Raw genomic sequence first — 27,716 nt, 5'->3', positions numbered from 1 at the left:
TGCAGAACTATACAGAATTTTATTTAATCTGATAGGAGGTATTTATCTACAGTAAAGCAATAACAAGTAATATTGGTTAAATATTCAAAGTTCTTCACCTGAAACTGCAAAGGAGAGAAGAATGTTCATTATTTCACTTTAATTCAATATTATATTTGGCATTCTGGCCATACAGTAAAGACAAAAATAAAAATAACAGGTTGGACAGGGACAAAAGGACAGGGGAGGGCAGAAGGCTGGGACTTGGGACTTGAAGATTCCAAAGCAAGCCAAACCACACAGTTTAGAAATTTCTGTTTGTGTCCACATAAGGTGGACCCTGAAGTTAAGTCTAAGAAAACAACAGCAATTTATAAAAGAAACTGACATGCTACAAAGGTGGTTTCTATCTTGCTAGACTGTAAATATCTTACTTGGCTATTAACTGAAAATATTTAATCGAATGACCACTTCCCAGCTAATTTTCATTTTAATGTTTTAACAATTTACATTTTAAACACTGAATTCTCTAGGGCATGTTCCATCATTTGAATTAGAAATAACACCCAAAGAATGTCTTAGTAAACAATAAACTTATCTTAACTATATCATCCATGATCAATTCAGTAACTATATTACACCTTTCCAAGCAATAAAATGGACAACTTTAAAGAGCTTTTTAATTGGGAGATTTAAAAAAAAAAAGGCAGGACACGCAAATGACCTGCAGTTCAAAACACAAAGTCCTGTCACTTACATTCTATCCCACCTGTTCAACACACCATCCAAGTGCTGCAAACACAAGACAGTTCAGAGGAACAGTGTTATAACCCCTTAATTGCTACATCACCCAGTAAGTTACAATTAAAAAGCTCCTTATAAAAAGAAGTCCACCTATCCGCAGATATTGGAGAATCCCAGGCTGTTCCGTACATTACTGAAAAAAATGCAAATACATTCATAAAGGCAAAAAAACTTTAGGTAACATGACAACCCACATCTTTCGCTGGTCAGACTCTACCGGCCATCTCAGTATCGCGGAAATGTTCCATCGATTTTGGCAGCCCAGGCCATGAGGCCTCCCACAACATCCCGAACTGTTAAAGAGTCTAAGTCTGTCCAGGACTGCAGGATCTTCACGGCTTTCTGGGAGTCATTGCCCAGTTTGCAGATCACATAAATGGGGAGAGATACCCCTTCCTGTGTGCCCTGCTTCCCTTCCCGGATTGCTTCTCCCAAGAGTTTCAGGCTCTCCGCATTCCTCCGTTCCAAATGTTTCAAAGGGATGTGTAGGGAGTGAGGCAACCGACACAGGTCCACCTCCACTGGAGGCCTGACGTCCAGCAACACGTGGGGTGACCCGGAATCCAGAAGTCGCTTATAGTCGACGACAGAAATTCGCTCCTCTGGTTTCAGTAACTGTAGGGAGCGGCACTTATCGGTGGCCGAGGAGCCACAGAAGCTTTCGTAGTCCTGCAGATCAGTCACAGTGGGCCGCTCCCCGCAAGCTGCACAGTCGGGCCTGCGCCTCCGCAGCCGAATACAGCGGAAATGACCTCCGAGGGCATCAAAGAGCAACAGGCTGCCACTGTAAGAGGGGCCCAGACCTGCAGCGATCTTCAACACTTCCAGCGCCTGCAGGCAGCCCAGGACCCCGGTAACCACACCAAGCACCCCGCCATCCGCGCAGCTGGTCACCGTCTCCGCCGGAGGTGGTTGCGGAAACACGCAGCGATAGCAAGGCCCACCGCCGTAGTGGTAGACTGTGAGTTGGCCCTCGAAGCGCAGGGCGCTGGCCGACACGAGGGGCCGGCCGGTTAGCACACAGGCGTCGTTAACCAGGTAGCGAGTGGGCACGTTGTCGGAGCAATCAGCCACCACGTCATAGCGGCCAACCAGGTCTAGCGCCGTGGCTGGCGTAAGCGCCTGGGCGTAGGGCACGCACTCCACCGCCGAATTGAGACGGCGCAGTGTAGCGGCAGCCGAAAAGACCTTGGCCTGGCCGGCCAGTGCCTCGCCGTGCAGCACCTGGCGGGCCAGGTTGCTCACTTCTACTACGTCGTAGTCCACAAGGCCCAGGCGGCCGACGCCGGCCGCTGCCAGGTACTGCGCCAGTGGGCAGCCGAGCCCCCCGCAGCCCACGACCAGCACGGACGCGGTCGCCAGGCGCAGCTGTCCCTGCACGCCCAGCTCAGGCAGCACGAGCTGCCGGCTGTAGCGCAGAATCTCATCTCGGGACAGGGCGGCCTTCGGCGGCAGGGGAGACACCGGAACCAACCGCTCTGACTCCTGCTCGGCCAGAAGAGCCGCCGCCAGCCTCCGCTTCAGGGAACTCAGCTCCTCCTCACGCTGGGCAACTTCAGCCTGCAAAGTAAGCACCTCCTCCCTGGCCGCCATGGCAGCCTCTTTGGGAGGTTGTCAAAGGCATTTCCGTTTCCGGCTTTCCCTCGTCTTGCGACTGGAATAAACTAAACAACTCTATGGAGCTTGGGGAAAGGTGATTAACAGATATGTATTTTTCTGAAGCAACCGTCAGATTCAACTTGAAAGAGTCACAAGTCCTGACTGTTTCCAATGGAACTACGCAGAGAGCCTTAGGAGGTCTAGAACTCGCCACCCGGACCATCCCCCTCCTGCCGGCTTTAGTACGTTCCGACGCGTCCTCTTCCCGCGCCGCGTTGACGTCATTCCGCTTCCGGCGCCTGGTGCAGCTCTGCCATGGCCTCCGGGGAAGCGAGTGGACCGTCTACTAGGTCTCCGCGGGAGCCAGAGCCGCGCACCGCGCGACAAGACAAGTATTCGGTGCTTTTGCCCACCTACAACGAGCGCGAGAACCTACCGCTCATTGTGTGGCTGCTGGTGAAGAGCTTCTCCGAGAGGTAGCGCGCCCGGCCGCCCTCCTAGAGGAATGAGATGAGCTGGCTTTCCCGGCCTGGGTGTCGGCAGTTGGCTGCGAGAGGCGGCCCCCTGCCTGGCTTCTCTTCTGTCTCCCGCTGGAAGCCTTGGGGAGGAAGCCACCCTACGAGGAAGGAGGCGGATACTTCCCGGGTTCTCTCTGTGTCTCGGGTTCTTATCTCTGCCCTTGGGTTTTGTGACACACTCCTTTATTATACACTCCCTTATACCTCACCCCGCTTTTTTCTTAGAAGGGCTGGCCCCCCTTTTACTTGTTTGCTTTTATTGTTTTATTTTATATTTGGCATGCGCCCGCAGCATGTGGGATCTTAGTTCCCGGACCAGGGATCGAACCCATGTTCCCTGCGTTGGGAGCTCAGAATCTTAACCACCGGACCGCCAGGGAAGTCCCTAGCCACCCTTTTAATTACTGCGAGGCCGAAAGCCTGACCTCACTCCTCCCTCTATCTAGGTGGTTAGGATCTGCGGCAGGAGCCAGGACTCTCAGTGAGGCCGCTCACTCCCGCCCGGGTGCTGAGGGCTTATGTAAGCCTGAGGTTTGGGCTCTGTGGGTTAGGGAGCTGCTGCTGGGCTGGACATCCTTTCTGGAGAGGGCAGAAGGGCAGATTCGCTGGTGGATGTTTGATGTGATTGTTAGAAACAGAGATTTTGGAGTTGAATTTGAAAGAGTTATACAGTTTTTTTTAAACTTCAGAAAATCGTGGTATCAGTACGAAGTAACTTGTTTTACGGTTGCACCAATGGGATCATGTGTAAATCTTTTTTTTTTTTTTTTTTTTTTTTTTTTTTTTTTTTTTAAATTTATTTATTTTATTTATTTATTTTTGGCTGCGTTGGGTCTTCACTGTGGTGAGCGGGCTTCTCATTGTGGTGGCTTCTCTTGTTGCAGAGTACGGGCTCTAGGAGCGTGGGCTTCAATAGTTGTGGCTCGCTGGCTCTAGAGCACGGGCTCAGTAGTTGTGGCGCACGGGCTTAGTTGCTCCATGGCATGTGGGATCTTCCGGGACCAGGGATCAAACCCATGTCCTCTGCATTGGCAGGCAGATTCTCAACGACTGCGCCACCAGGGAAGCCCCATGTGTAAATCTTTGAAGATCTTTCCATATCAGCACATACAAACTTAGCAAATTATTGTGAAAATTGGGTAATATCATATGGCTGTGTTATAATTTTTCTAACCGGGTCATATCAATGAACACGGATTATTTCCAGAGTTTTTCTGTTTTTCTCTTTTGACTTTAACTTTACAAATGAGAATAGGGACTTTGTGCACAACGTATTTAACAGCATTGAGAAAAGTGCTTGACATGTAAGAAGTGCTCCTTACACATTCTTACTTTTACTAGTATACCGTGGATAAAGTCTTTGTGCTGTAATTGCTGAGTCGACAGAGATGTGCTTAGATTGATACTTAATGATAAATTGCTCTCAAAAAAGATAGTACCGGCTTAGGACTCTCCAACATTCATCAGAGAGGGCCTGTTGCCCCACCAACCAGCCAGTTTTATTAAACCTACATTGTTGGAAATGTTAATTGGTGAAAGATACTGCTGTTTTGATTATAATTCTTTGAATGAAATAACTATCCTCACATTCGCGGCTTTTCAAAGTTTTTTTATCCGTAGCTTTTAACCCTTTTTTCTTTAAGTTATATTTTGATTTCTCAAGCTCTTTCCAGATGAGAGAAATTGTCATGTAGCTGATCTTGTTGAAGCTTGTCTTCTGATTATACAATATTTTTTGCTCTATTCTTTAATTTTTTTATGTAGTGCAGTTTACCTTTCAGTAGTTTCTGGGTGGATTTTTTTTAATCAAAATGAAGTTTAATGACGGAAACAGCTATTTTCTTTTCAGACGGCAGTCAGGTAATCTAAAGTGTGCTCAGCTTGTTTTCTTTAACTACCTCACCCTCAGGTGGTGTGGGTGCTTTGAAGTGGAGAGGGCAGTAATTTTGCTTATGAATGACTCCATTTGTTTATGAAGTATATCTCTTTCAGAACAACAACTAGAATTAACATTTTAACTTTTTTTTTAAGTGTTTATTGAATGTGTTACAATATTGCTTCTGTTTCATGTTTTGGTTTTTTTGGCCACGAGGCATGTGGGATCCTAGCTCCCTGACCAGGAATGGAACCTGCACCGCCTGCACTGGAAGGCAAAGTCCTAACCAGTGGACCACCAGAGAAGTCCAACATCTTAACGTTTTTTGGCTTTACGAGCCAAATTTAATGCACTGTTGGAAACTGAAGTCATCTTATGTACTCTTAGAAGATAGGATGTGTTTTGCTTTCTTCCAAGTTTGCTGGGGCCGACTTTTTAAAGCTTTTAACAATAGAATGTGTTTTCTGGTTGATTTCCTCGCATTTGTTTCTTCAAGCAGGACCAGAGGAAGCAGAATGTTGGGTTTCGGGGGTTTGTCTGTATCTCCTTTTCTTTCCCCTTAAGTTTCCCAATAAAGTTAACAAAAAGAATGTTTTCTTTAAAGGGAGGTGGGGAGAGATATGATGGTGATCACAGGTACATCCAAGTATTGTGCTGGCTTGTTTTTAGAATAAAAACTGTCACATGAAGTTAATGGGAACAACGAAAAGATGTTAATTTTGAAGCACTGACATCTTTTGTCATTCTATGCTCTTTTGGTTTTTGGGGGGTGTTGGGTTTTTTTGTTTGTTTGTTTTGATAGTGTGGGATAATGGGTATAACTGTTTGAAATAGTGATGTAAAAGACTGTCACCATTCTCAAGTGGGTATTTTAAGGGTGAAATTAAATCAGATTTATCTATTCATGGATTAAATTAAAAAGAATAATCACCCAGAGCTATTCAGCTGACTTGATATCTTCAAATATATTTTTGAAATATTTTATGTAACTAAGACTTGATATTAAAGTTCCACAATTCCATTTCCCAAGTAGGTATAAAATTTTATATGATATCCTATCGTATATAATATATATGATCACTATAATTTTTTTAACGAAAGAGTATGTTTTCTGTGAGAATTTTAACATATCAGGACTGTATAGCATTTTCCAGCAACGTACGTAGTTGGGAGGTGACATAGTAAATATTTGACATTTATGTCATTTGATAATTAAAGTTTTCCTTGGTGCTTAACATGGCAATAAATTTCCACTTATACTGGGGAGGAATTACTGATTTTAAAATCATTTTTTCATTTGAGACTACTGTCTCCAAGCAGTAGTTTAAATTTAAAAAAATTTAATTTTTTTTATTTTAGTGGCTTCAACTATGAAATTATAATCATAGATGATGGAAGCCCAGATGGAACAAGGGATGTTGCTGAACAGTTGGAGAAGATCTATGGGTCAGACAAAATTGTAAGTCATTTTTCTATCATATCAGTTATGTTTATATTGGGGAAAGATGATGGATGAACAGTGCTTAAATTCAGTCTGTCTAGAAACTGAAAAAGTTAAAGAGCAACTTACACACTTGGGGTTTAGATGCATTTTCATTGTGCTTGAGATTTTACATGTCTTTGATATGTTGAGTCAGTGGTAGGTTTACAGCAAGATAGTGAGCCTTTGGATGAACTCTGTTTTTATGTCTGACTCTGCAGATCAGTTTCCTTGAGAGGCAGAATTAAAGCATGAAACTGAAATGAGAAGGAATATTGGTAGAGCTAGGTTGCAGTTAGTAATGTGTCTTGTTCTTTAGCACTCCCTTTCTCTAGGTATTCTCATACTGTCAGTAGAGAATCCTGCCTACAGCTAGCTTGTAGCTGGGAAAGGTGACTGATTGTTTTCATGTGAAACATGATTTTTCAGGGAACTTGGCATTTTTATTTTTATCTGTAGAACAGTCTTGTGGAAGTATTTGGATTGACTTTCTGAGTCTTAAACTTTAGATATTCCCACTGTGCCTTAAAGCCTGTTGTTCTTCTACAGGAGTAACTTAGGCAGATGTAGAGTTCATTTTGTAATAGCTTTGTAATTTTTATTTTTGATCAGTGTTTTGGCTTTATAAACGTTGGAGCATACTTGTGAGATCACTTCAGCTAATTCTTGGGCCAAAAGCATACATTAAATCCAGGTTTAATTAGAAAACACATTCTAGGCTTGGAGTATTTTGTAATTTGTATAGACCAGAATTTCTCAATCTCAGCACTACTGACCTTGGGACCTGATAGGTCTTTGCTGTGAGGGACTGTCGTGTATGTTGTAGGATGTTAGGATCATCCCTGGACTCTACCCACGAGATGCAGCAGCAGCCCCCCTCCTCAGTGTGGCAACCAAAAATACCTCTGGATAACATCGAGTGTCCCTCCCTTTGTGGGCAGAATTGTCCCTCTTCCCAACAGAGAACGATTGATATAGGAATAAAGAAGTCTCTTGGAATAGCCAGGACCTGGAAGCAACCTAAATGTCAATCAACACAGGAATGGATAAAGAAGATGTGGTACATATATATACAATGGAATATTACTCAGCCATAAAAAGGAACGAAGAAGTCTCTTGGAGAACCTTTATTGATATTTGCATTTCAAGAAATGGCAATTAAGCATCATAAAGAATAGGCTTGGGCTTCCCTGGGGGCGCAGTGGTTGAGAATCTGCCTGCCAATGCAGGGGACACAGGTTCGAGCCCTCCTCTGGGAAGATCCCACATGCCGCGGAGCAACTAGGCCCATGAGCCACAATTACTGAGACTGCTCGTCTGGAGCCTGTGCTCCGCAACAAGAGAGCCCGCGATAGTGAGAGGCCCACGCACCGCGATGAAGAGTGGCCCCCACTTGCTGCAACTAGAGAAAGCCCTCGCACAGAAACGAAGACCCAACATAGCCATAAATACATACATACATACATACGTAAATAAAATTAAAAAAAAAAAGGAATAGGCTCTGGGTCCAGATATTCTTGATTAGTCCCAATAATGAAATAATTTCTATGCAGTTGGAGGAGATCTTAGTTGGTGAGAAGCATTTAAAGAAATGTGTTACTCTTATATACATGGTAAATCTATCCTGTACTAGAGGTTCTTTCCATCTCACAGACGAGCAATTCACAGAACTAGCACACCTCAGTCCTCTCTGAATGTCTGCAGATGTACAAGTGTACAGAGGAGATAAAAACTGAGATTTTCATCCTTCTAGCAGTGACTTCCGATAATGCTAGGTTCATATTTTTGGCCAACAGTTCCTCAGTTTTTATTAAGTTCTGGGCCAGGGCTACTGATTCACATAATGTATAGAATACTTTCATTATGCACTTCCATTTAATCTGGGAACATCAACCTAACAGTGTTTTGAATACTTTTGTCAAAGAACCTCAGCCTTGAGGTGTGATTGATTGATCTTAAGGAATGCCTGATGAATTGATCTCAAATTCTAAAACAACATGGTCTTCAAAGGGTTCCACTTTTCCCATCAATCCAACAAAATTTAAAATAATGAGGAAAAAAATATCATTTACTATCATGATTTCCGTGTGGTACCAGGGAAATTCCCTATTCATTCATTATTTTATCACTTTTAGGTCATTTAAACTAGAATATTACGTGTGTGCGTGTGCGCACGCGCCAATAACAAGCTATGCCAGGGAGGGCATAGCTTTTTAGGTGACATATATATATTTAGTTGGGGGAAAAATTAGGAACCACTTTACAATACCTCAAATAAAATATTCACAGATGCTTTGTTAGCCTTTCAAACTGGCTGAAATGAATATTTTAGAAAAAAAAGCTAAAGAAAAAAAAATTTAACTCTTGAGGTGAGGAAACAGACTAGAGGTTAAGTGACTTTCCAAGGGTACATAGGTAATTAATAAATGGCAGGAGTGGGACCATAGAAGAATTGGAGGCACATATTCTGAACTGTTAACAGTGATCACAGGGCAGGGAGATATGAGATTTGGAGGGCTTCTATTATGTTTGATGTACATGGCTTGTTTCATCCCCCAACTTGAGATCAGATAGACTCATCTATATTTTGTCATTATTTATAGTTTAGTATTTTTAAAAATTGTTTTGATAATGAAGTGTAACACACATTCATTACTTTTTAAATGTCAAGCATAACTATAGGATTGAGAGATTTGACTACTTAAAAATATTTGGTTCATCCCCAAATACCAACATATTTTCTCTGACAAAGAGATAAGTATCCTAATCAAATGTACAGAAATAAATATTCATGAAAACAAGAACTACAGGGCTTCCCTGGTGGTGCAGTGGTTGAGAGTCCGCCTGCCGATGCAAAAAAAAAAAAGAACTACAGATGGTCAAAAGTGAAAAAAATATGAGCCTCACTGATAAGAATTGCAAAATAGAGTACGATTAGCCTTTTCTTAGCTGCAGATTTATTTTTATTCTTTCTCCCAACCCGTTTTCGAGAGTACAGTAAAACAGATCCACTCAAATGGTGTTGATCCTAGTGGAAATTGATATCGTTTTCTGAAGTGTCACCAAGATTTTCTACGATAAAGATTTTTACAAAGTAAGTTTTTTTGTCAAACAAATCATAGTGTCGTATGGTATTTTCTAAGCAGTTGTGGTAAGCATTCTTCAGGGTATGTGCCCTGTACCCTTACACACACTTCCTGTGAATTCACAGCTTCTTCTGATGACGGCTGAGTGAGGTGAGCTCTGTGTGCCCATTACTGCCCCGGGGTCACACAGCAAATTAGCAGGGGGGTTCCATAGTCATCTACTAAGCCATCCTGCCTCGTGTAAGAAAAAGCAATCATACTGATGTGAGGAGGGAAAAAAAGGAGAGGGGTGGAATTAGCAGTCTGAAAGTAAAGCACAGGAGATGAAACAATTTGAACTTTTTATTACATAAGAAGTAAACAAGTATATTCTTTTTTTTTTTTTTTTTTTTTGTGGTACGTGGGCCTCTCACTGTTGTGGCCTCTCCCGTTGCGGAGCACAGACTCTGGACACACAGGCTCAGCGGCCATGGCTCACGGGCCCAGCCGCTCTGTGGCACGTGGAATCCTCCCGGACTGGGGCACAAACCCGCGTCCCCCACATCGGCAGGCGGACCCTCAACCACTGTGCCACCAGGGAAGCCCAACAAGTATATTCTTGTCAAATGTAAATATTACCAGTAAAACTGAATAGGCCTCTGATGAGCATTTCTTGATCTGCATCCCAGTCCCTTCTCCAGGGGGAGAACCCCGGTCCACATTTTGGTATATGTTACCCCAGACCTTTTTGTGCACGTGTGTGTGTGTCTACATCTATAGAACCAGGTAATGTGGTTTTACATGTGTGTTTTTGTTTTTGAACAGAAATGCAGTCTTTCTGTGTCATTCTGTTACTCTTTTGTTTTTGTTTTTTTTTTTTGCGGTACGCGGGCCTCTCACTGTTGTGGCCTCTCCCGTTGCGGAGCACAGGCTCCAGACGCACAGGCTCAGCGGCCATGGCTCATGGGCCTAGCTGCTCCGCGGCATGTGGGATCTTCCCGGACCGGGGCACGAACCTATGTCACCTGCATCGGCAGGCAGACTCTCAACCACTGCGCCACCAGGGAAGCCCTCTGTTACTCTTTAATTATACCTTGGTCGTCTTTTGTCACCAGATTACCTCATTCTTTTAACTGCTCCATGGTACCCTGTCTATGTAACGTGGTTTGTATTTTATATAAACTTTTGAACGTTCTGAAAATTATAAATAACAAAATTATCCTTTGTTTGAAAAAAAGATTTTTAGCTAAAACATACAGTTATAGAAAATCTAAGATGAACTTTAAAGGATTTGCTTTTTCAGGGCAAATACCAGATGAGGTCAGTATTTTGTCAGTAACAGTCAAGCACAAAATCAAATAAAACCTGACATGTCTGGTTTGATTTTGTTCAGTGAATAGTAATTATTATAGATGATTGATTGAATGTCTAGTTCTCCTCTATATAAAAACTCATGGGGTAGGAATGTATTTTATCATCTTTGTTCCTCCCCTAGACCTATAGCAGCTTGCGTGTAGTTTTTAAAAAAAAGAGAAAATCTATCCTGTTTAAATTAAACTGCAAATACTTTGGAGATTGCAGTCTGAGGCAACCTGCTTACCCACTGGCAAGTGCCGGGGGGCGGGGGAGGGAGGAGGATAAGAAATGCTCAGTAGTTAGTCTACTTGAGCCCCCTGCCTCAGAAACTTAGCACTAAAACCTTGGCGTTCTACTTTTCCAGAAATTTAGAGAAAAAGGGAAATAACAACTAAGTCAGTGTTTATATATGGAGCAAGAAGTGTAGAAAGACTAATTGACAAACTGTAAGGAGAAAGAATTTAATCTTAGGAATATAACCTGAAATCATGTCATTGGACCAATAGAGAATAAGATGAGGTCATCCAAGCATAGAGTCAAGATAAGTGGATGGAGTATCAACATTTAAAATCACAAAGGGAATTGAGAAAACAAGCATGGCTATCAAATATTCCAAAAAGGTATAGAATAAGTGAGTTAAATACTCAGTTTTCCTAGGAAGGAATCAATAGATATTGCTTAAAATGATAAATCAAGTAATAGACATAAAAAAATGTTTTTTTGGTGGATAGCTCTGGGGTGCGGCAGGGGGCGGAGTTTAAGATTTGGTCTGTGGGGTTTGGGTGAAAGAATGTTACTTTTCCTTGAAAGCTATTAAATTATTTGATTTGTTACTAAATGCTTTTTTTACTTTGGCAAAAAATGTTAAGCATATTCTGCTTTAAGGTCTAATAAATGCAGCTGTATTTCTGTTAAAATGAGTGAGCACTTATTAAAAAAGAGTTTTTATTAGTCAGATTTTCTATTATTTGTGTTAAAATGCCATTTCTTATTCTTACAGCTTCTAAGACCACGGGAGCAAAAGTTGGGACTAGGTAAGTAGAACCTCTCACCCCTCATGCCTGCTCCTTGCCTTGGTAAGATTATCCAGTGTGTATTTCCCCAGTTTGGAACAGGGCCAAAATACAGTCACCTCCTGTGATGGTTTTTAATGATCTTAATGATATTCAGATGGTTTAACTTGAATTGCCTGTATGAGGCAAAGCCCACTTAGGAAAACAGAAACCACTGTAATTCTTTCAATATAGGGAATTTAATACAGAGAATCTGGTTACACAGGTGAAGGAATTGCTGAGAAGCCAAATGGAACAGTGGGGCTACTCAGAGATTAGTAGCAGCTGGAGCTCACTACCGCTCCTGGGCTGGAGCAACAATGGAGGAGATGGTGTTTTTAGAGCGGGGAACCCGGGCTGCCCAGAGGAGCTAGAATGGTGGAGTCAGGGATGCTTGGCAGAAGTGGGAGCCATGGATGGAATCTGGTCCATGCTGGGAGGCAGAGTAAAGGGGAGGACACTTGGACTTTTCCCCTTCTCCTTGAGATCTTCCTTCTTCCTGTGCCTCCCAAAGCTGCTTGGAAACCAGTTGACAAGAAAACAAATATAGTACCCTGCAAAGAACAGAGAAGGGATCTAAGGGCAAACATTTAGACCAGCACACTGCCTTAGCTGTAAGTCTTTTGAACAGTTCTTGAAGTTACAAGTTTTTAAAAGGTGTTTATTTTTTTAAAAGGAAGCTTTTCCAGCTTTAAAATGTAAGGGGTTATAGAAAAGCTGAGATGAGGTCAGTCATTCTAAGATGAAAATCTTGAATGCCTTTATTTCTATTGTTGGTCACAGCTGCTTTATGTTGAAAAGTGGTATAATTTTACTGAAAAATTGGGGGAGCATGGAGGAAGCACAGTTCTTGAAAATTGAGTATCTGCTGTCCTGAAGACCCTCAGTTTCATGGCATGATCAAATGTTCTGAATATCTGAATCCAGAAGGTTCTTTGGGATTGAAATAATTTTGAAACTGCCATGAAAGCCACCAAGAATTACTAACCCGTCAGTGGAAATCCAAAAAGCTGTGGGTAGTCATGTTTTTTAAAAATTAATTAATTAATTAATCTGGTTGGCTCTTAGTTGCAGCAGGTGGGCTCCTTAGTTGTGGCTCACCAGCTCCTTAGTTGCGGTTTGCAGGCTCCTTCGTTGCGGCATGCGTGTGGTATCTAGTTCCCTGACCAGGAATCGTACCTGGGCCCCATGTGTTGGGAGCGTGGAGTCTTAACCACTGTGCCACCAGGGAAGTCCCTGGATAATCACTTCTTAACAAAAGAAGTCAGAAGAGTTCTGCCTTTCTAATAAGATACTGTAGTGATTTGGGGCTAGAGAATGCAGGAATTCCCACATCCTGTTCCTGACCAGTCACCCTTACCTGCCAAGTCCCCGAGGAATATTTAAGCATGAGGGTGGCTAAGTAATTGCTAGTTGCACCTTTGGCCCCAGATACAGGGCTCTAGTGTACCAGGCTTCCAGTGTAGAATACACTCACTGCATAGCTTTTGTGGGACAGGGGTGATGGGCTGAGCAGAAGCAGAGAGACTGGTTAGGTAGGGATCCACGCATCAGAAGATGGTGCCCGGGACTAAAGTGAAATTGGAGATGAAAGAATGAAATTGAGAGTTTTGTTTTTTTTAAGGGCTTCAAATGCTTGGCCCTTTTATTTATTTATTTATTTATTTTTGGTTGTGTTGGGTCTTCATTTCTGTGCGAGGGCTTTCTCTAGTTGTGGCAAGCGGGGGCCACTCTTCATCGCGGTGCACGGGCCTTTCACTATCGCGGCCTCTCTTGTTGCGGAGCACAGGCTCCAGACACACAGTCTCAGTAGTTGTGGCTCATGGGCTTAGTTGCTCCGCGGCATGTGGGATCTTCCCAGGCCAGGGCTCGAACCTGTGTCCCCTGCATTAGCAGGCAGATTCTCAACCACTGCGCCACCAGGGAAGCCCGAGAGATGTTTTTGATGGAGAATAACAAATAGGATGTTAGAGGACTAATGTATGCTTTTCAGAGGTGCTTAGCAATTTCTTCCCTGTTCAGATATATACCTGAGCATTTCTGGTGATTTCCTTTAATGGATATAAATATTTTCATTTTTAGGAACTGCATATATTCATGGGGTGAAACATGCCACAGGAAACTACGTAGTCATCATGGATGCTGATCTCTCACACCATGTGAGTGGTATATTTCTTTAGAGGCTATTTATGATAGTCTTAGCCTGTTTTACTGACCTACTCTTTATTGTTTCTAAATTTCAGCCAAAATTTATTCCTGAATTCATTAGGTAGGTATTTCTAATATTTGAAAGAATTATTCAAATCATTTACCTTATATTGATTTTGTACTTATTTTCATTTTTCATTCATTAAAAATACTCATGCTATTTTAAGTTTGCTATCAAAAATGAAACCAAGGTATAGCTTTGAGACATGTAAATATTTAGTTATGTGACTAAATGATATCTTTTAGGAGCCCTGAGAGGAGTAATCAACAGATAATTCCTTTGTTACCTAATTCTTACAGACTACAGAAAAATATGAAAAGCAGCTTCCCTGTTAAATGGAATTAAGCCCTGCATCGTAAGAGTAGAACACTGTGAATACCTGGGGTTTATTCCAGGAATGCCAAAATCAGGAATCGGTCAAAAAAATTCATTTATCACATTAACAAAGAAAGCAGCATGACTGGGGACTTCCCTGGTGGTCCAGTGGCTAAGACCCCACACTCCCAATACAGGGGGCCCAGGTTGGATCCCTGGTCAGGGAACTAGATCCCACATGCATGCTACAACTTAGCGTTTGCATGCCACAACTAAGGAGCCTGCTGGCCGCAACTAAGGAGCCTGTGTGCTGCAACTAGGACCTGGCACAGCCAAATAAATAAATAAATATTTTTTAAAAAGAAAAGAAAAGAAGCGTGATTAAGTCTATAGATGGTAAAGCGTATTTGGTAAAATTCACTAGCCATTGCTAATTAAAATTTTAATGTAGAAATAGAAGGAAACCATACTGAAGGAAAACATACTGAAGACAACCTGGTCCTAACACAAAGGTCTTACTTTTTGTTTTTGTTTTTGGTTTTTTTTGGCCACACTGCGTGGCTTGCAGGATCTTAGTTTCCCGACCAGGGTTTTAGTCCAGGCCCTCAGCAGAGTCCTAAGCACTGGACCACCAAGGAATTTCCCCACAAAGGTCTTATTAAATGGTAAAATGTTGAGTCATTTCCAATAAACTCATCAATGATTATAGGCGTACCACCTATCATTAAACATGGAGATTTTAAGTAATGTTGTAACATAAGAGTTTAGTATATATTGGTAAAGGATACAAAATTACATTTATTTGCAGGTAATGTAACTATATTTTTAGAAAACCCAAGAGACCATGACACCTCTCAGAATAAGAATTTGGAAGCTGTTCTGAATGTAAGCTAAATACACAAAAACAGAATCAGATCAGGTCACTCACCTATTTAGAACACTTCCAGGAGTTCCTGTGAACACATGGGGGAAAATCCACCCTCCTTTACTTGCCCCTCAAATCACTCGTGATGTGGCCCCTGCCTTGCATTCTGAACTCATCTTATGCCCCTCCCCCTTGCCTGAAGTGCTCTTTCACTGCTCCTTAATGGCCAACTACTCCTTGTTTGATCTCTGTATAAAAGTCACCTCAGAAATACCTTCTCTGCTTAGATCACCAATACACAAAAGCTCCTTTGACCTGATAAGGCAGTAGAACCAGTGGAGTAGAAAATGGGTGAAAGATACAAGCAGGCCATGTGTAGAAGAAGTCCAAATGGCTAATAAACCTAAGAGAAGATATTCACCCTGGGATGTAGTCAGGGAAATGCAATTAAAATAACCGTGTGTTACTATTAGTTTTTCAAAATTAAAGACATATAGAACAATACATCCAGCACCAATAAGATGATAGAAGATGAACATGGATATTGCTGGAGGAAGTATGAGTTACTACAGCCTTTTTGGAAAGTAATTTCTGGTGATATCTGTTAGAATTAAAAATACTCATAAGCTTTGCTTTAGCAATTCTGTTGAAAGCTCAACAGCTTTTTCTAATTGCCAGCTAATTTATTTTTTTCTGCAGGAAGCAAAAGGAGGGTAATTTTGACATTGTCTCTGGAACTCGCTACAAAGGAAATGGAGGTGTATATGGCTGGGATTTGAAAAGGAAAATAATCAGGTATATATGTATGTGCTCATGATTTCTCTATTTTTTTTTTAGTGTAACTACTAGAAATACGTTTTTAACAGGTATTTGGATTAAATTACCATGCTGCCTTGGAGTTTGTGGGATCAGATTGTAACTTCCAGAAAGTATTCCCAGATAGCTTCTTACCCACAGTTTTTCCTGTGTTAGAGTATTGTATTTTGGATGGTTTTCACTTGGGAAAAATTTGCATAAACCTTTGAACCTTTCGTAGAAATGGTCTAATTCAGCACAGTTTGTTCTGCTGGACCTTCAGCTTTGATTTAAGTGAACTATTCATCTATATTTTTGGACTAAATATGTAATTTTTTCCATATATATTTTTCAATAATTTAAGACACTTCATGATTTCAGCTTTTACTAAGCAGCATAAAGTAGTGAGGCTTTGGAGGCAGACCTGGGTTAAAGTCCTGATTGTGTCTTTTAATTACTTGTGTCCCCTTGCATATTTTACCTTTTCTAGGCTTACTTTCCTCATGATAAGATGGAAATAAAACAAACTGTTTCAGTTTTCTATTACAGTGTAACAAACCATCCCAAAACTGAGTGACTTACAGCAACAATTTATTGTTTCTCAAAATTCTGTGGTTTGGCTACTGGTTCCTCTGCTGACTTCACCTGGGCTCACTCATGCAGTTTCCTTCAGCTGGAGGCTCCAAGATGGCCTTATTCATATGTTTGGCAGTTGGTACTGGTTGTTGGCTGGGCCATCTCAGTTCTCCTGCATGTGGCCGCTTACCTGGGAAGCTAGATCAGCTTCTTTACATGGCATCCTAAGGGCAGCACGCAAAAGTACCAAGGCTGCAGCTGCAAGGACTCTTGAGTCCTAGGCTCTGGGGCTAACACCAAATTAATTTTTGGTCAAAGCAAGCCCATAATCAAGGGGTGGGAAATAGAATCCACCTCTTGATGGGAAGACCCACAAAGAATATTTGACCATATTTAATCTATGGCACCTAGGTTGTTGGGAAGATGTGTTTCTATCTCTAAAGGATCTATATAGCTTATTGCTTTTTGTGTAACAACATAACTTTATATAAATTCTTACTGATAGTATTTTTCATCACCCACTTCATTCCTGTTGAAGGTTCTGTTAGGTTAATGTCACTTTTGCCTCTTAACTGTTAAACCTTGGGCAAGTATTTCAAACATGTAAGAGCCTCAGTCTTCAGTGAAATGAAGGGGTCGGATGACTCAGTGGTTTTCAATCCTCCTGAGCACTGAAGTCATGTAGGGGGAAAATTATACACAACTGCTCCCTGTTTGTCCTCCCTTTCTTGTGCACACACATACTGCAGACCATTTGAGTGGATCTCCAGAGGTGGTGCAAGAGCATCAGTATTTTTCACAGGCTCCCAGATGATTCTGTTGTGCAGCCAAGGTTGAGAGCAACAAATCAGTGATCTCTCAGGCCTCTCTGAATTGTTCATTAAAGCTACTATTTAAAATCAGGGAGTCCCAGTCAGAGACAATTTACAACGTTTAGTTGGATCATTTAGTTGTATTGAGTTGTATCTGTCATTAGTTGTTAATGTCTGCACTGACTGTATAGTATAAACTCCTGAGAAAGAGTCTGTATCACTTGCTCAAGGTCTCATTTGTATGGTCCAGAACCAGAATTGAACCCAAGTCTGTCTGACTCTTGCTGCATTTTAATTAAAAGACCCCAATTTTAAAATGCATTACCTTAAATAGATGTACAAATATATACATACAGACACGCACACATACACATAAATACATATACACTCACATTCCTTTGATTACACCCATTTTGGTGGGTAAACCATGTCCTGGAATTTTTTTGTAGCTATTTGAAGGAAAATGTTTCTGTTAGCCATTATGCCAGCTATATCCCTAACCATGTTATTTATATGAAATAGACACTCCTGGGACTTCCCTGGCAGTCTAGTGGTCAAGACTCCGCACTTCCAATGCAGGGGGCTTGGGTTTAATCCCTGGTCTGGGAACTAAGATCCCACGTGCTGTGGGGCACGAGGGGGTCGGGGGAGGAAGGGAGGGAGGGGAAGGAGAAGAAGGAAGGAAGGGGGGAAGGAGAAGGAAGGAAGAAAGAAAGAAACACTCCTAAGGATTCCCTTGATGGTTACCCTGGCTTTGCAGAGAAACTGTTTTCTCCAGGCTGCTTCCCCTGCTGCCCTCCACACCCCCGCCAAAAAAAAAAAAAACACCTTTTTTCTGAATCTGAACACTCTAAAATAATCTGAGCCCACTAAAATATAGCTGCAGTACCAAAGTCATTTTTTCCAAGTGTACTTCACATCTTTTTGAAATGTTAATAATAGCTATTAGTCAGTAATAGATTATAGTTGATTGATACCTAGTTGTGTTTGAAGCACAGATCCTAAAGTCATTGTTATGGACTGAATGTTTCTGCTAGAATTCATGTGTTAAAGTACCTTATGCAGGGAATGTTGGTATTTGGAAGTGGGGTTTTGAGGAGGTAATTAGGTTTAGATGAGGTCCTGAGTGTGGGGCACTTTTGGTGGGATTAGTGCCCTTTCAAGAAGAAACCAAGAAAGCTTGGCCTTTCTCCTCCTACCCCCACCCTCAGCCCCTCTGCCCCCCTCCACTTGAGCACACAGCAAGAAGGTACCATGTGTAGGCTAGGAACAGGATCCTCACCAGGAACCAAGTCTACAGCACCTTGATCTTGCACTTTTCAGCCTCCAGAACTGTGAGAATTGAATATCTGTTGTTTAAGCCACCCAGTCTACGGTATTTTGTTATAGAAGCAGACTAAGAAAGTCTCAGAATGGAACTTTTGGTCAATTTCCAGAGATTGCCAAAAACCAAAACCTTCTCCCACCTGCACACCTTTTTAAAAAAATTTTTTAAAAAGCCATTTTAATGCAAACTGACCTATTACCCAGTTGGAAACTGCCATCACTTGGTGATCTGAATCTGAAAAAGAAACTCCAGATCCCTGATAGATCACTTTTGCTGTCTTGACAGATGTTTGTAATTCTAAATCATGACTGTTGGCAAATATGCGAGTTGAGTTAAAAAATCTATTACCATTCTCACCTAGAGTTTGGAAGAATGAGTGTTTTATGGTCGCCTCTACATGTCACATTCCAAGAATAAAAATCTCTATTTTCTGAAAAATGAGAACTACCAGATCTCCTTTCACTGATTTTTGTTTGTTCCATAGAATTAACATTTTTGTGAAATAGTGTTGCATTTATGAAGTCAGTGTAGCATTTTTAGCACTCTACACTTGGGTGTATTTCTTTTGTTTAGAAATTGTACTTTATAAAGAAAATCTTTTATTTGGCAGCCGTGGGGCCAATTTTATAACTCAGATCTTGCTGAGACCAGGAGCGTCTGATTTAACAGGAAGTTTCAGGTACAGTGAAAACCTGTGATTGTGTGTATTCTACTATTTACAATTTCTTGCCTAAATTTCTTGCTTTATAATGACTTAAAGAAATACTTTTCGTTTCTATCCCATTTTTGTTCTGGAACGCTAAAAAAGACAGACTGAAGTTGGTTAGAAGCTGCTAATGAAGCGTAAGCATCTTAAGGGAAAATATTGTACTTTTTAAAGAGTATGGATGACAGGTTCGTGTGCTTGTTAACAGTAGTATCGCTGCTCAGCCCTTGAGGGGCCTGAGGTGACCATGGACTGCTCATTCAGGATATTACTGAGATGGGCTTCAAAAACAGTGCCTCTTCCAGTAGTTTTCTGCAGCTTATAGCATTGTCCACAGAAAAGTTTAAAATCTTTAATATTTATATAGAGCTTTTTCAGTTTCCTTATTCTCCATGTTTTTTATTAAAAAAAAATTCTTGTTTAAATGGAGCGAAGCCTCCTGCTAGGTCCTTGGGGTTTTTTTATTTTTGTTTGTTTCTGGGGGTGTGTGTATTATCTCTGAAACTATAAAATTTCTGTTCATCTGCTTTAAGGCTGAGACCCATGCATTGGTTAATACTTTCTATTACTTGGCATTTGCTTCTATCCATTAAATAATGTTGATTCTTCCATACTTCATTAGAACACACAAACACACAAATTTAGGAGCTGGTTGTTGAAGGTTAACTAGTACCATTAGTGCAGCTGCAAGTCTGTTGGATAGCAGTTCAGAGATAGTAAGACAGTCAAAAGTGAAGAGAGGAGCCATCGCAAATTAGAGGTCAGATAATGAAAATGAAACCTCTCTAGAATTAAAATGTAAATTATTTTGAAAGCACAATTTGGTGTATAAAAGATAGATAGGGACCCCATAAATACATCTCTTCAGTTCTACACTTCGAGGCAAATGAATAATGTGTTATAAAGATCTCTGATTTCCAGAGGAAAAAAAAAGATTGTAATTAAAAAAAAAAAAGATATTGTGGTGGAGGAGGCAGGGGTGGCAATGAAGAGAAATAAATCTTACAAAGTGACTCTTACGGGAATAAAGTGACTCTTACAGGGAAAGAATTCGTAGCCTAATCCTAGTTTTAAAGGTACTGCTGAAACGTTATTCCATTATCCCACCATCATAGTTCTTCCCATAATCCCAGACCTCCCTCCCCTACTTAACATCATTTGACATATATCTTTAGTTTCTACTGCTAAAATCCCAAAACATGAAAAGGTGCCTGAAACACAGTAGGTTCCTCAATAAACATTTGTTATTGAATGAATATTACTACCATCAGAATCTCCTTTCTTCACATTTATTCCAGACTTACTCTTTTGAGTTCTGATGGAGACTGTGTGGGTAAAGGAGTGCATACCACTAATCCCCCTCAGGTTCCTCTAAGGACTGTGCTTTAGCCTGATAGCCACCTAAAAGCTTGAAAAACCAAAAGGTGGGGTAACCTGAAAGGAAGCCTGAGAAAATATGTGAGTTCCAGGTATAAAGCCCTCTGGCATTATAGATCCAGGTGGCTTTAACTACCAAGAGAACGAAGTTACTGCCTCACCTAGCTTTCTCAGAAACAAAAACAGCAAGAAGAAAGAGGTAGAAATTGCTGCCTTTCTACTCACTGAGGCTCAGGGTTTTTTTTGTTTTTTAACCTCAGTGACTCTGAAAATAGGGAGCTCCTGAAGAACGTGACTGAGTTCACCCATAGGACTTCCCAGCTCCTGTCTTTCTTTGTAAATCTGATGAGCTCTGCCTTTGGCCTGCAGTCCATCTAAAGTTAGGGTGTGCATTCGCCCAGTTTAAGTGTCTAACTGTGACCTCAGTTGTTGATATCTGATTCCCACCAGGATTGCCTCATCCTGTGATCCCTACTTCCTGTCTTAACCTAGCTTAACCAAGCTCATCCTAGAGGGACTTAGTTTATCTCAGGAATTTATTTAGATCTCAGGAAATAGGAACTTCATAGACATTTATGAGGAAATGTCTGTTAACTACTTATTTCTTGTTACCTAGTTTATATTGTTGCTTCATCATCTGTCAACTCTGTTGTTCCAGTATTTGAAACCGTTTCTCCCCTTTCAGCTTTACAAATAAATTAAGAAAATAAAAACTACAAACGATGGGGGGGTTCTGCTCCACATGATTCACTTTATCACCATATTTTTATAATTTCTGATAGTGTGATAGGAAGATAATTCTCTAAAAGATACTAAGAATTCATTTTCAAAATCGTCCCAAATTATTTACCAAATATTTTTATGGCCTTTCCAGTTCAGGACAAATGTATCATAATCATCAACTGTGAGAACTTTTCTATATACAAATGGCTGGTGAAAGTTTAAGGTTTTATAAATACCAGTGAACTTTTTGTAAGGTCAGGATACATGTAGGCATGTATATTTATCCAGGTGTTCATATACATTTTAATTTCTTACAGGTTATACCGAAAAGAAGTTTTACAGAAATTAATAGAAAAATGTGTTTCTAAAGGCTACGTCTTCCAGATGGAGATGATTGTTCGGGCGAGACAGCTGAATTATACTGTTGGCGAGGTATGGTAAATAGTGTTATACTCCTCATAAAGAAACAATAGGGTTATACTCTTTATCATAAAAAGGTTAATTTTCATAAACTACTAAAAAAATGTGGAAGGCTTCCAGGTGTCCATGCAAAAGGGTGAAAATTCACATTTCTTTAAAATTAATATATTTGACTTACCAAGATTTAAAGCATAACAGAAGGCAGCATTCCCTTTTAAATAAATAAAAGTTACCGGTATCTTCTTTCTCCTTTCCCTTTCTTCTGACCACTCAGCATTATGGGATGAGTCTGCTGCTTTTCCCCTTGTCTCAGCCATCAGCCACCCTACTTAAAAATGAGTGGTGAATCCCTTTTGCCCGTTGCCTATGAGTAAATGAAAAGGGCAAGAATTGGGGGAGCAGAGGGGATTTGTAATATTTCCAGCCGGCTAGTAAGTTCTTAGGGAACACTCTCCTTGTTTAACAATAATATTCTTATTCAGAGCAAGAAAATAGCTAACTAGAATGTTACTACTGTTGTGGAAGTTATAAGATTGTTAACTTAGTGCTAAAACAGTGACAGCTAAATTTGATGGACTACTGAAAAAAATTAGGTGAAAGGCCATTTTACTTCGGGCATATAATTTTTCTTGGAAGCTTGAGTAAACCAACTTAATATTCAGGATCAATGCTTTTCAAAACACTTGTAGCTTTGGCTGGATGACCTATTTTTAGATAGTAAAATGCATGTTTAATTTTGAAGACTTGGAGGTGCACACAGTTGCTGTAAGAATCCCATAATTCGGATTTACCTTGAAGGACTTGCTATCAGCGGACTAATCTTGTTTCTGTTGTATGAGTAATTGTTGTATGCCTGCTATGCTTCCTTTCTAATATTTTTGAAGACTCACTTAACATATATTTTTTTAACTAGGTTCCAATATCATTTGTGGATCGTGTTTATGGTGAATCCAAGTTGGGAGGAAATGAAATAGTCTCTTTCTTGAAAGGACTATTGACCCTCTTTGCTACTACATAAAAGAAAGTTATTCATTTGTACTTAATCATGTTCAATTTAAACATAAAAGAAGCCTGGTTGCTGATTTTTATAAAATGTACTCTTAGAACATAAATCATAAGGTAAGGTAAATTTCATGCAAATCTTTTTTCCTGAGAAACTCCATTTTATATGTCAAATTAGAAAAATGAGCAGCGTTCTCAATTTTCGTTTACATTTTGCTGTACTAAGACCTATAAATAAATGTATATGAAATTTTTGCATAAAAATGCTTTCATTAGCGTATGCAAATGCAGGATTTCTTACATGGGGAAGATTTTGAAATATTCTTTATAAAAACTGTATTCAGGGGCTTCCCTGGTGGCGCAGTGGTTGAGAGTCCGCCTGTCGATGCTAGGGGACACGGGTTCGTGCCCTGGTCCGGGAAGATCCCACGGCTAGGCCCGTGAGCCATGGCTGCTGAGCCTGCGTGTCCGGAGCCTGTGCTCCGCAACGGGAGAGGCCACAACAGTGAGAGGCCCGCATACCGCAAAAAAAACCAAACAAACAAACAAAAACTGTATTCATAGCTCTGGATTCATACCTAATACATGTCAGAAGTAAGAGGAGTGCTAATTATATTCATGAAATACACATATGATACATGGCTGTTTCTATATGAACTAAAAAAGAAATACACACCTCTGGCCCCCCCCACCTTTTTGGGGTTTTTTTTGGCTGTGCTGTGCAGCTTGTGGGATCCTAGTTCCCCAACTAGGGTTGAACCGGGGCCCCCGGCAGTAAAAGCGCCGAGTCCTAACCACCGGACCACCAGGGAATTCCCAGCTGTAGTAATTTTTAAACAACTATGTTTTTTTCCTCAAAATATTTTTCATGGTATTTCAGGACCCTTAACCAAGCATACATCTTTAGTAGCGTGACTAAATCCCCTGTAGCTCTTCTGCTGAGAGAACTGTTCTGCCAGGTGGGTGTTCAGTAAAGCCCTCAGGAATATTCTATTCACCCACCTGAAGTGGGTATTGCAAAAAAGATTAATTTCCAAGTATAGCATAGCTTTTAGATCACGCAGCGTCTTTTAAAATTTTGAGTAAGGCATACTTTGAGCAAATAAGCTTAAGATCAAATTGACTTTCCTTAGCAAGTAAAAGGAAGGGGCGTCTCTAAGTCATTTAATAAGCAGATTCAGTGAACAGTATTCCTACTACTGCATTTTCCTGGCTTAATTTGGCTGCTGAAGAAACTTCAAGTCTGATTTTTCCATTTGCATTTCTAACAGATCCTACCAGAAATGAATACCAGAGTATAAAACCTTTGGTGTCGTTTTGAACATTACCAATTCTCATAGTTGAATCCATAGGACACATTCCAATAAGGGCCTCTACTGTTCTGTTTCCCTTTTATGCAGAGCTGAACAGCTGGCCCACCATGGACCCCTCTTCCTTGGGGAAGTGACTTCTCTCATCACTACTAACAACTAGAAAATTTATTACCACTGATGTAAAATAATTTTTTTTGAGTGTTTAGATTCTTTCTCGTCTGAGCCCAAAGTTAAATTTTCATTGTCAACTCTGTGGAGCAGAGATTAAATAACCACCTCAGAGAGCCCACTATAAAATACTGTCTTCTCAGACCTCACTAGGGTAGGTACCTTTTGCCTTTGTTTAGTCTTTTGGTTCTTATTCCCACAATCATTACAACACTATCATTATTTACAGTAAATTATTTGAGCAGTGAAAACTTTCACCATTTGGAAGTTATTTAGAAAAGAATCTGGACTATTTAGATAGATTTTTGTAGTAAATCTGGTGACTTAAACACTGTAAAATCTTTTTAAACATTTACATGTGAATCCAGCATCCCTTTTTACTTTGTAAATGGGGCCAAGGATGAAATCCAGATGTTCTCCCTTTGTATTGGTATTATCTCTGTATGAAATCTAAGTATATCTAAGGAAAACTAAATTTAAAATTATTTTGCTTATTTCATATTAGTTCTTGCCTGTCTTCTGCAACATGGAATTAGCTTCTTCATCTTTGTTTCTCTAAATTGAATGTTTTGGGTCCCCTCCTCCTTCTTACAACTTTTTTCAGCTGTTTTCCCTTGAAATACTGATTTGGCTTTTAAAGATATAGTTTATCACAATTTCAGAAATTAACGGAATACTGTGTTGGATGAAACAGCTTGTTAAACCTGCTAACTGAAGCCTTAGACATTGAGCTATATGTAACCACAATTTGTTCTGTTTTCAGTAAAGTCAGATTCTTTGTGGATGTTACGTATGGTTTGAAACTATTTTAACATGAAATTTAGAGAAACAGCAAAAGATAAGTGTAAGATGTACAGAGCACATCTTAACAGGTTTGGTTAATCCTTCACAATTGATATTTATTACTTTTAAGTATGTCTAGCCAGTGATAGACACTCATATGCACTCAACTATAAAAGGTGGATTCAAGAATGTTGAGAACACAATGTGTTGGTTGGGGTTGACCTAAATTTACAAAGGCCCACGTTGTGTCCTGTGCTGTGCAAATTGTGGGAGCACTAAAAGGCTTGGGACTACAGTCTGGTTTTTAAGGATCTTGTGGAGGCCCACTGGCAACATCATTTCACATCCTTGGGCTTCACCAGCCCAGTGGCCTCAAACGCTAGGGATCCCACTTGTTTTCTTCAGGCCAAAGAGAAGAGTCCATCACTGATTCAGAAGAATGTCCAGTCCCAGGGCAACAGCCGGCCTTCTGTAAAACGCAGGCCTGTCCACTGAATAGCGCACCTCACCCGCAAGGGGTCAAGCATCCATGGGGTTGGGTCTCATCTCAAGTGGGTGTGTGAAGCACGAGGCCCTCACACCTCATTTAAAGCAGGAGGTGTCGGGCATGACCGGCCAGGTGTGTCTGCGCTTCCGGCTGCTGCCCAGCCCGAGCGCGCGGGCTTCCCAGCACGTGGAGCCGCGGGGCTGCGCGCACGCCCCCTCCCACCAGATGTAGTCCAGGCCCAGCTGGGCCCGCGCAAGGATCCCCAGCGCGGCCACCTGACTGAGTGCAGCGCGTGCTGCGGCCCTCTGCTTGTGCCTCCGCCGCCGGCGCTGTGGCCAGAGGAAGGCGCCCGCCGTGCACACGGGCCATGGAGGCGCACTGCGGCCATTATCCGCGGCGCCTCCTAGTGGGTCAATGGCAAATCCTCTTGGTTCTCGCGAGAGCTCCCCCTCAGTGGGGATTATATAATGTCCCTTAGGTGGGGGTGGGGGTGCTGATGCCACCCTCCCTCAGAAAAAGTTAGGAGCAAACACAGGTGGGAGTAAGAGTTGTCTATGGGGGGGAAGGGTACTGTCCCCCACTGCCCCCCTTAGTTAGCTGGACAATGAGTCCTCTTATGCTAATGAGATACTTACGTCACTTCCGCTCTTTCTCGGCCGCCATTTTGGCTAGGGCAGGTTCGGGGACTCGCTCCGAGGCGCTTGTATTGTCTGCTGAGGGGAGACGCGGGATCAGCCCCCCCTCCCCCGCCCGTTGCTGCCGCCGCCTCCGCCGGCCCGGTCTCCCCTCCGCCGCCCGCCGGGATCCATGAACTGAACTCCCGCCCCCCCGGCCGCCGCCATCTTGTGCCCCCTCCCCCTCCCGCGGGCAGCGCTAAGGGGGATTTTGGCGTCTCCTCAGACACAGCTCCCTCTCTCGGTCCCTGCTGCTGAGGAGTGAGAGGAGCGCGGCCGTCGCCGCCCGCCTGCCCGCGCCGGTGAAGCCGCCTCTCCCACACCCTCCGTCTCCTCCCTCCGCCCCTCCTTTGTCTGCACCGCTCGACGACGCTGCCGCCGCCGCCCGCGCGGGGACTGGAGGGAGCCGCTCGCGCCGCCGCCGCCGCCCGCCGCTCTGCTGCGCCCGCCGCGCCCCCCGGCAGCAGCCGCGGCCGCGGCGCGAGCCGGACCCCGCCGAGGCCGCCGAGCCGGAGCGCGACGAGGCCCCGGGCGCGCCCTCGCCGCCGCCAGCGCCGTGCCGCCGCCATCCGCCCGCCGCCGCCGCCGCCGCCGCCCGGCCCCCGAGCACGCCGGCCCCGCGCGCGCCTCGAGGCCGAGTCAAGGTAAGCCCGGCGACCGCCGCGCGCGGACCCACGGCCGGCCCCGCGGGCGCATTATTGTTGAAACCGCCAGCCCTCCGGCCGCACACGCTCCTTTGCATACTTCGGTGCTGACGGAGCGCCCGCCCCGGCGCGGACCGCTACCCGGGCTCTTGCTCCGCGGTCCGGGCGCCTCCTCCTGCAGCCCGACCCCCCTTCCCCGCCCCGTGAGCCCGCGGAGGCCAGCAGCCGCCCTGGCCGCCGGAGCTTTTGCGGCTAGTGGCATCTCTCTCCACCCCGCCCCCAGCAAGAATCGAGCTTCTTCCATCCCTGTAACTACTCCCGCCCCCCGCCCAAAATGAGCCCCCCACGCACACCCCCAATCCCTGGGACGAGCTTTCTGCCAGGTCTACCCACCTTTAGTCGGGGGAGGGGGGAATAGATTGGGGGGCGGGGAGCATGCATGGCACGGAGTGAAAGTCTTTGCCTCCCCTGTGCAATCCTTCCTCCCCAACAAGCCAGCTCCCCTCCTATCCTGACCACGGAGTCCTCCACCACCCCCTTTTCTCAATCGCAGCTGCCTGGTCAGCACGACCTCTTGCGAGCATTCTGAGCCCCAACTTTGCAGTAAGATGGTAAAAAATGGAAATCCAGAAAGCTGCGAAAGATTTTTTTCTTTTTTCTTTTTGTGTGTGTGTGTGCAATGAATGGGGAGTAGTTCTTTGAGCACCCTTTTATTCACCTCTTCTTTCCTCTGGGCTGCCTGCCTGCCTTCCCCTCCCCCCAAACCTGGATGCCTGTCTGCTGGAAAAGGC

The 27,716-nt window shown here is 42.7% G+C and overlaps 3 protein-coding genes and 1 long non-coding RNA gene across 9 annotated transcripts in view; 2 read left to right on the top strand and 2 right to left on the bottom strand.

The window, feature by feature from the left end:
* MOCS3 (molybdenum cofactor synthesis 3) lies at positions 1 to 2,630 on the bottom strand. The gene has a single exon (XM_030839097.2). The coding sequence runs from the start codon at positions 2,374 to 2,376 to the stop codon at positions 1,009 to 1,011; it is 1,368 nt and encodes a 455-aa protein (XP_030694957.1). The 5' UTR covers positions 2,377 to 2,630; the 3' UTR covers positions 1 to 1,008.
* On the top strand, positions 1,958 to 25,119 carry DPM1 (dolichyl-phosphate mannosyltransferase subunit 1, catalytic). 3 transcript variants are annotated; one of them, XR_009559161.2, is made up of 10 exons: positions 1,962 to 2,858; positions 6,136 to 6,235; positions 11,678 to 11,711; positions 13,812 to 13,888; positions 13,973 to 13,998; positions 15,818 to 15,913; positions 19,239 to 19,307; positions 21,752 to 21,866; positions 22,768 to 22,973; positions 24,257 to 25,119. XR_009559161.2 is itself a non-coding variant. In XM_030839098.3 (9 exons), exons 1-9 carry the CDS (start codon positions 2,698 to 2,700, stop codon positions 22,870 to 22,872), a joined length of 783 nt encoding a protein of 260 aa, XP_030694958.1. In that variant the 5' UTR covers positions 1,962 to 2,697; the 3' UTR covers positions 22,873 to 25,119. The 3 variants fall into 3 exon arrangements, 2 of the variants coding, with proteins under 2 accessions (XP_060141509.1, XP_030694958.1); XM_030839098.3 differs by having other exon boundaries at positions 22,768 to 25,119; XM_060285526.2 differs by lacking the exon at positions 19,239 to 19,307 and having other exon boundaries at positions 1,958 to 2,858; positions 22,768 to 25,119.
* LOC115843231 (uncharacterized) lies at positions 11,887 to 27,572 on the bottom strand. 4 transcript variants are annotated; one of them, XR_009559164.2, is made up of 3 exons: positions 27,319 to 27,572; positions 26,243 to 26,320; positions 11,887 to 12,283 (listed from the first exon to the last, which is right to left on the bottom strand). It is a non-coding gene; the product is annotated as an uncharacterized lncRNA (long non-coding RNA). The 4 variants fall into 4 exon arrangements; XR_009559165.2 differs by having other exon boundaries at positions 26,243 to 26,317; XR_009559163.2 differs by lacking the exon at positions 27,319 to 27,572 and adding an exon at positions 27,026 to 27,128 and having other exon boundaries at positions 11,888 to 12,283; positions 26,243 to 26,317.
* Positions 26,867 to 27,716, top strand: part of ADNP (activity dependent neuroprotector homeobox) — a 30,099-nt gene continuing 29,249 nt past the window's right edge. Inside the window, exon 1 of the mRNA XM_030839095.2 lies at positions 26,867 to 26,925. The gene's annotated coding sequence lies outside the window, so the exon portion shown is untranslated. The remainder of the gene's footprint in view (positions 26,926 to 27,716) is intronic.

This window comes from Globicephala melas, chromosome 15 (assembly GCF_963455315.2).
Source record: "Globicephala melas chromosome 15, mGloMel1.2, whole genome shotgun sequence".
NCBI lineage: Eukaryota > Metazoa > Chordata > Mammalia > Artiodactyla > Delphinidae > Globicephala > Globicephala melas.
Note: the sequence above shows the minus strand (reverse complement) of the source record. Positions and strands in the feature narration are given on the sequence as shown.

Bases quoted from the DNA above. Each gene is read 5' to 3' on its own strand.
- MOCS3 (XM_030839097.2), bottom strand. From the start codon at position 2,376: ATGGCGGCCAGGGAGGAGGTGCTTACTTTGCAGGCTGAAGTTGCCCAG.
- DPM1 (XM_030839098.3), top strand. From the start codon at position 2,698: ATGGCCTCCGGGGAAGCGAGTGGACCGTCTACTAGGTCTCCGCGGGAG. The intron at 2,859-6,135 runs GTAGCGCGCCCG...TTTTTATTTTAG, and splicing joins GTGAAGAGCTTCTCCGAGAG to TGGCTTCAACTATGAAATTA. The intron at 21,867-22,767 runs GTATGGTAAATA...TTTTTTAACTAG, and splicing joins TGAATTATACTGTTGGCGAG to GTTCCAATATCATTTGTGGA.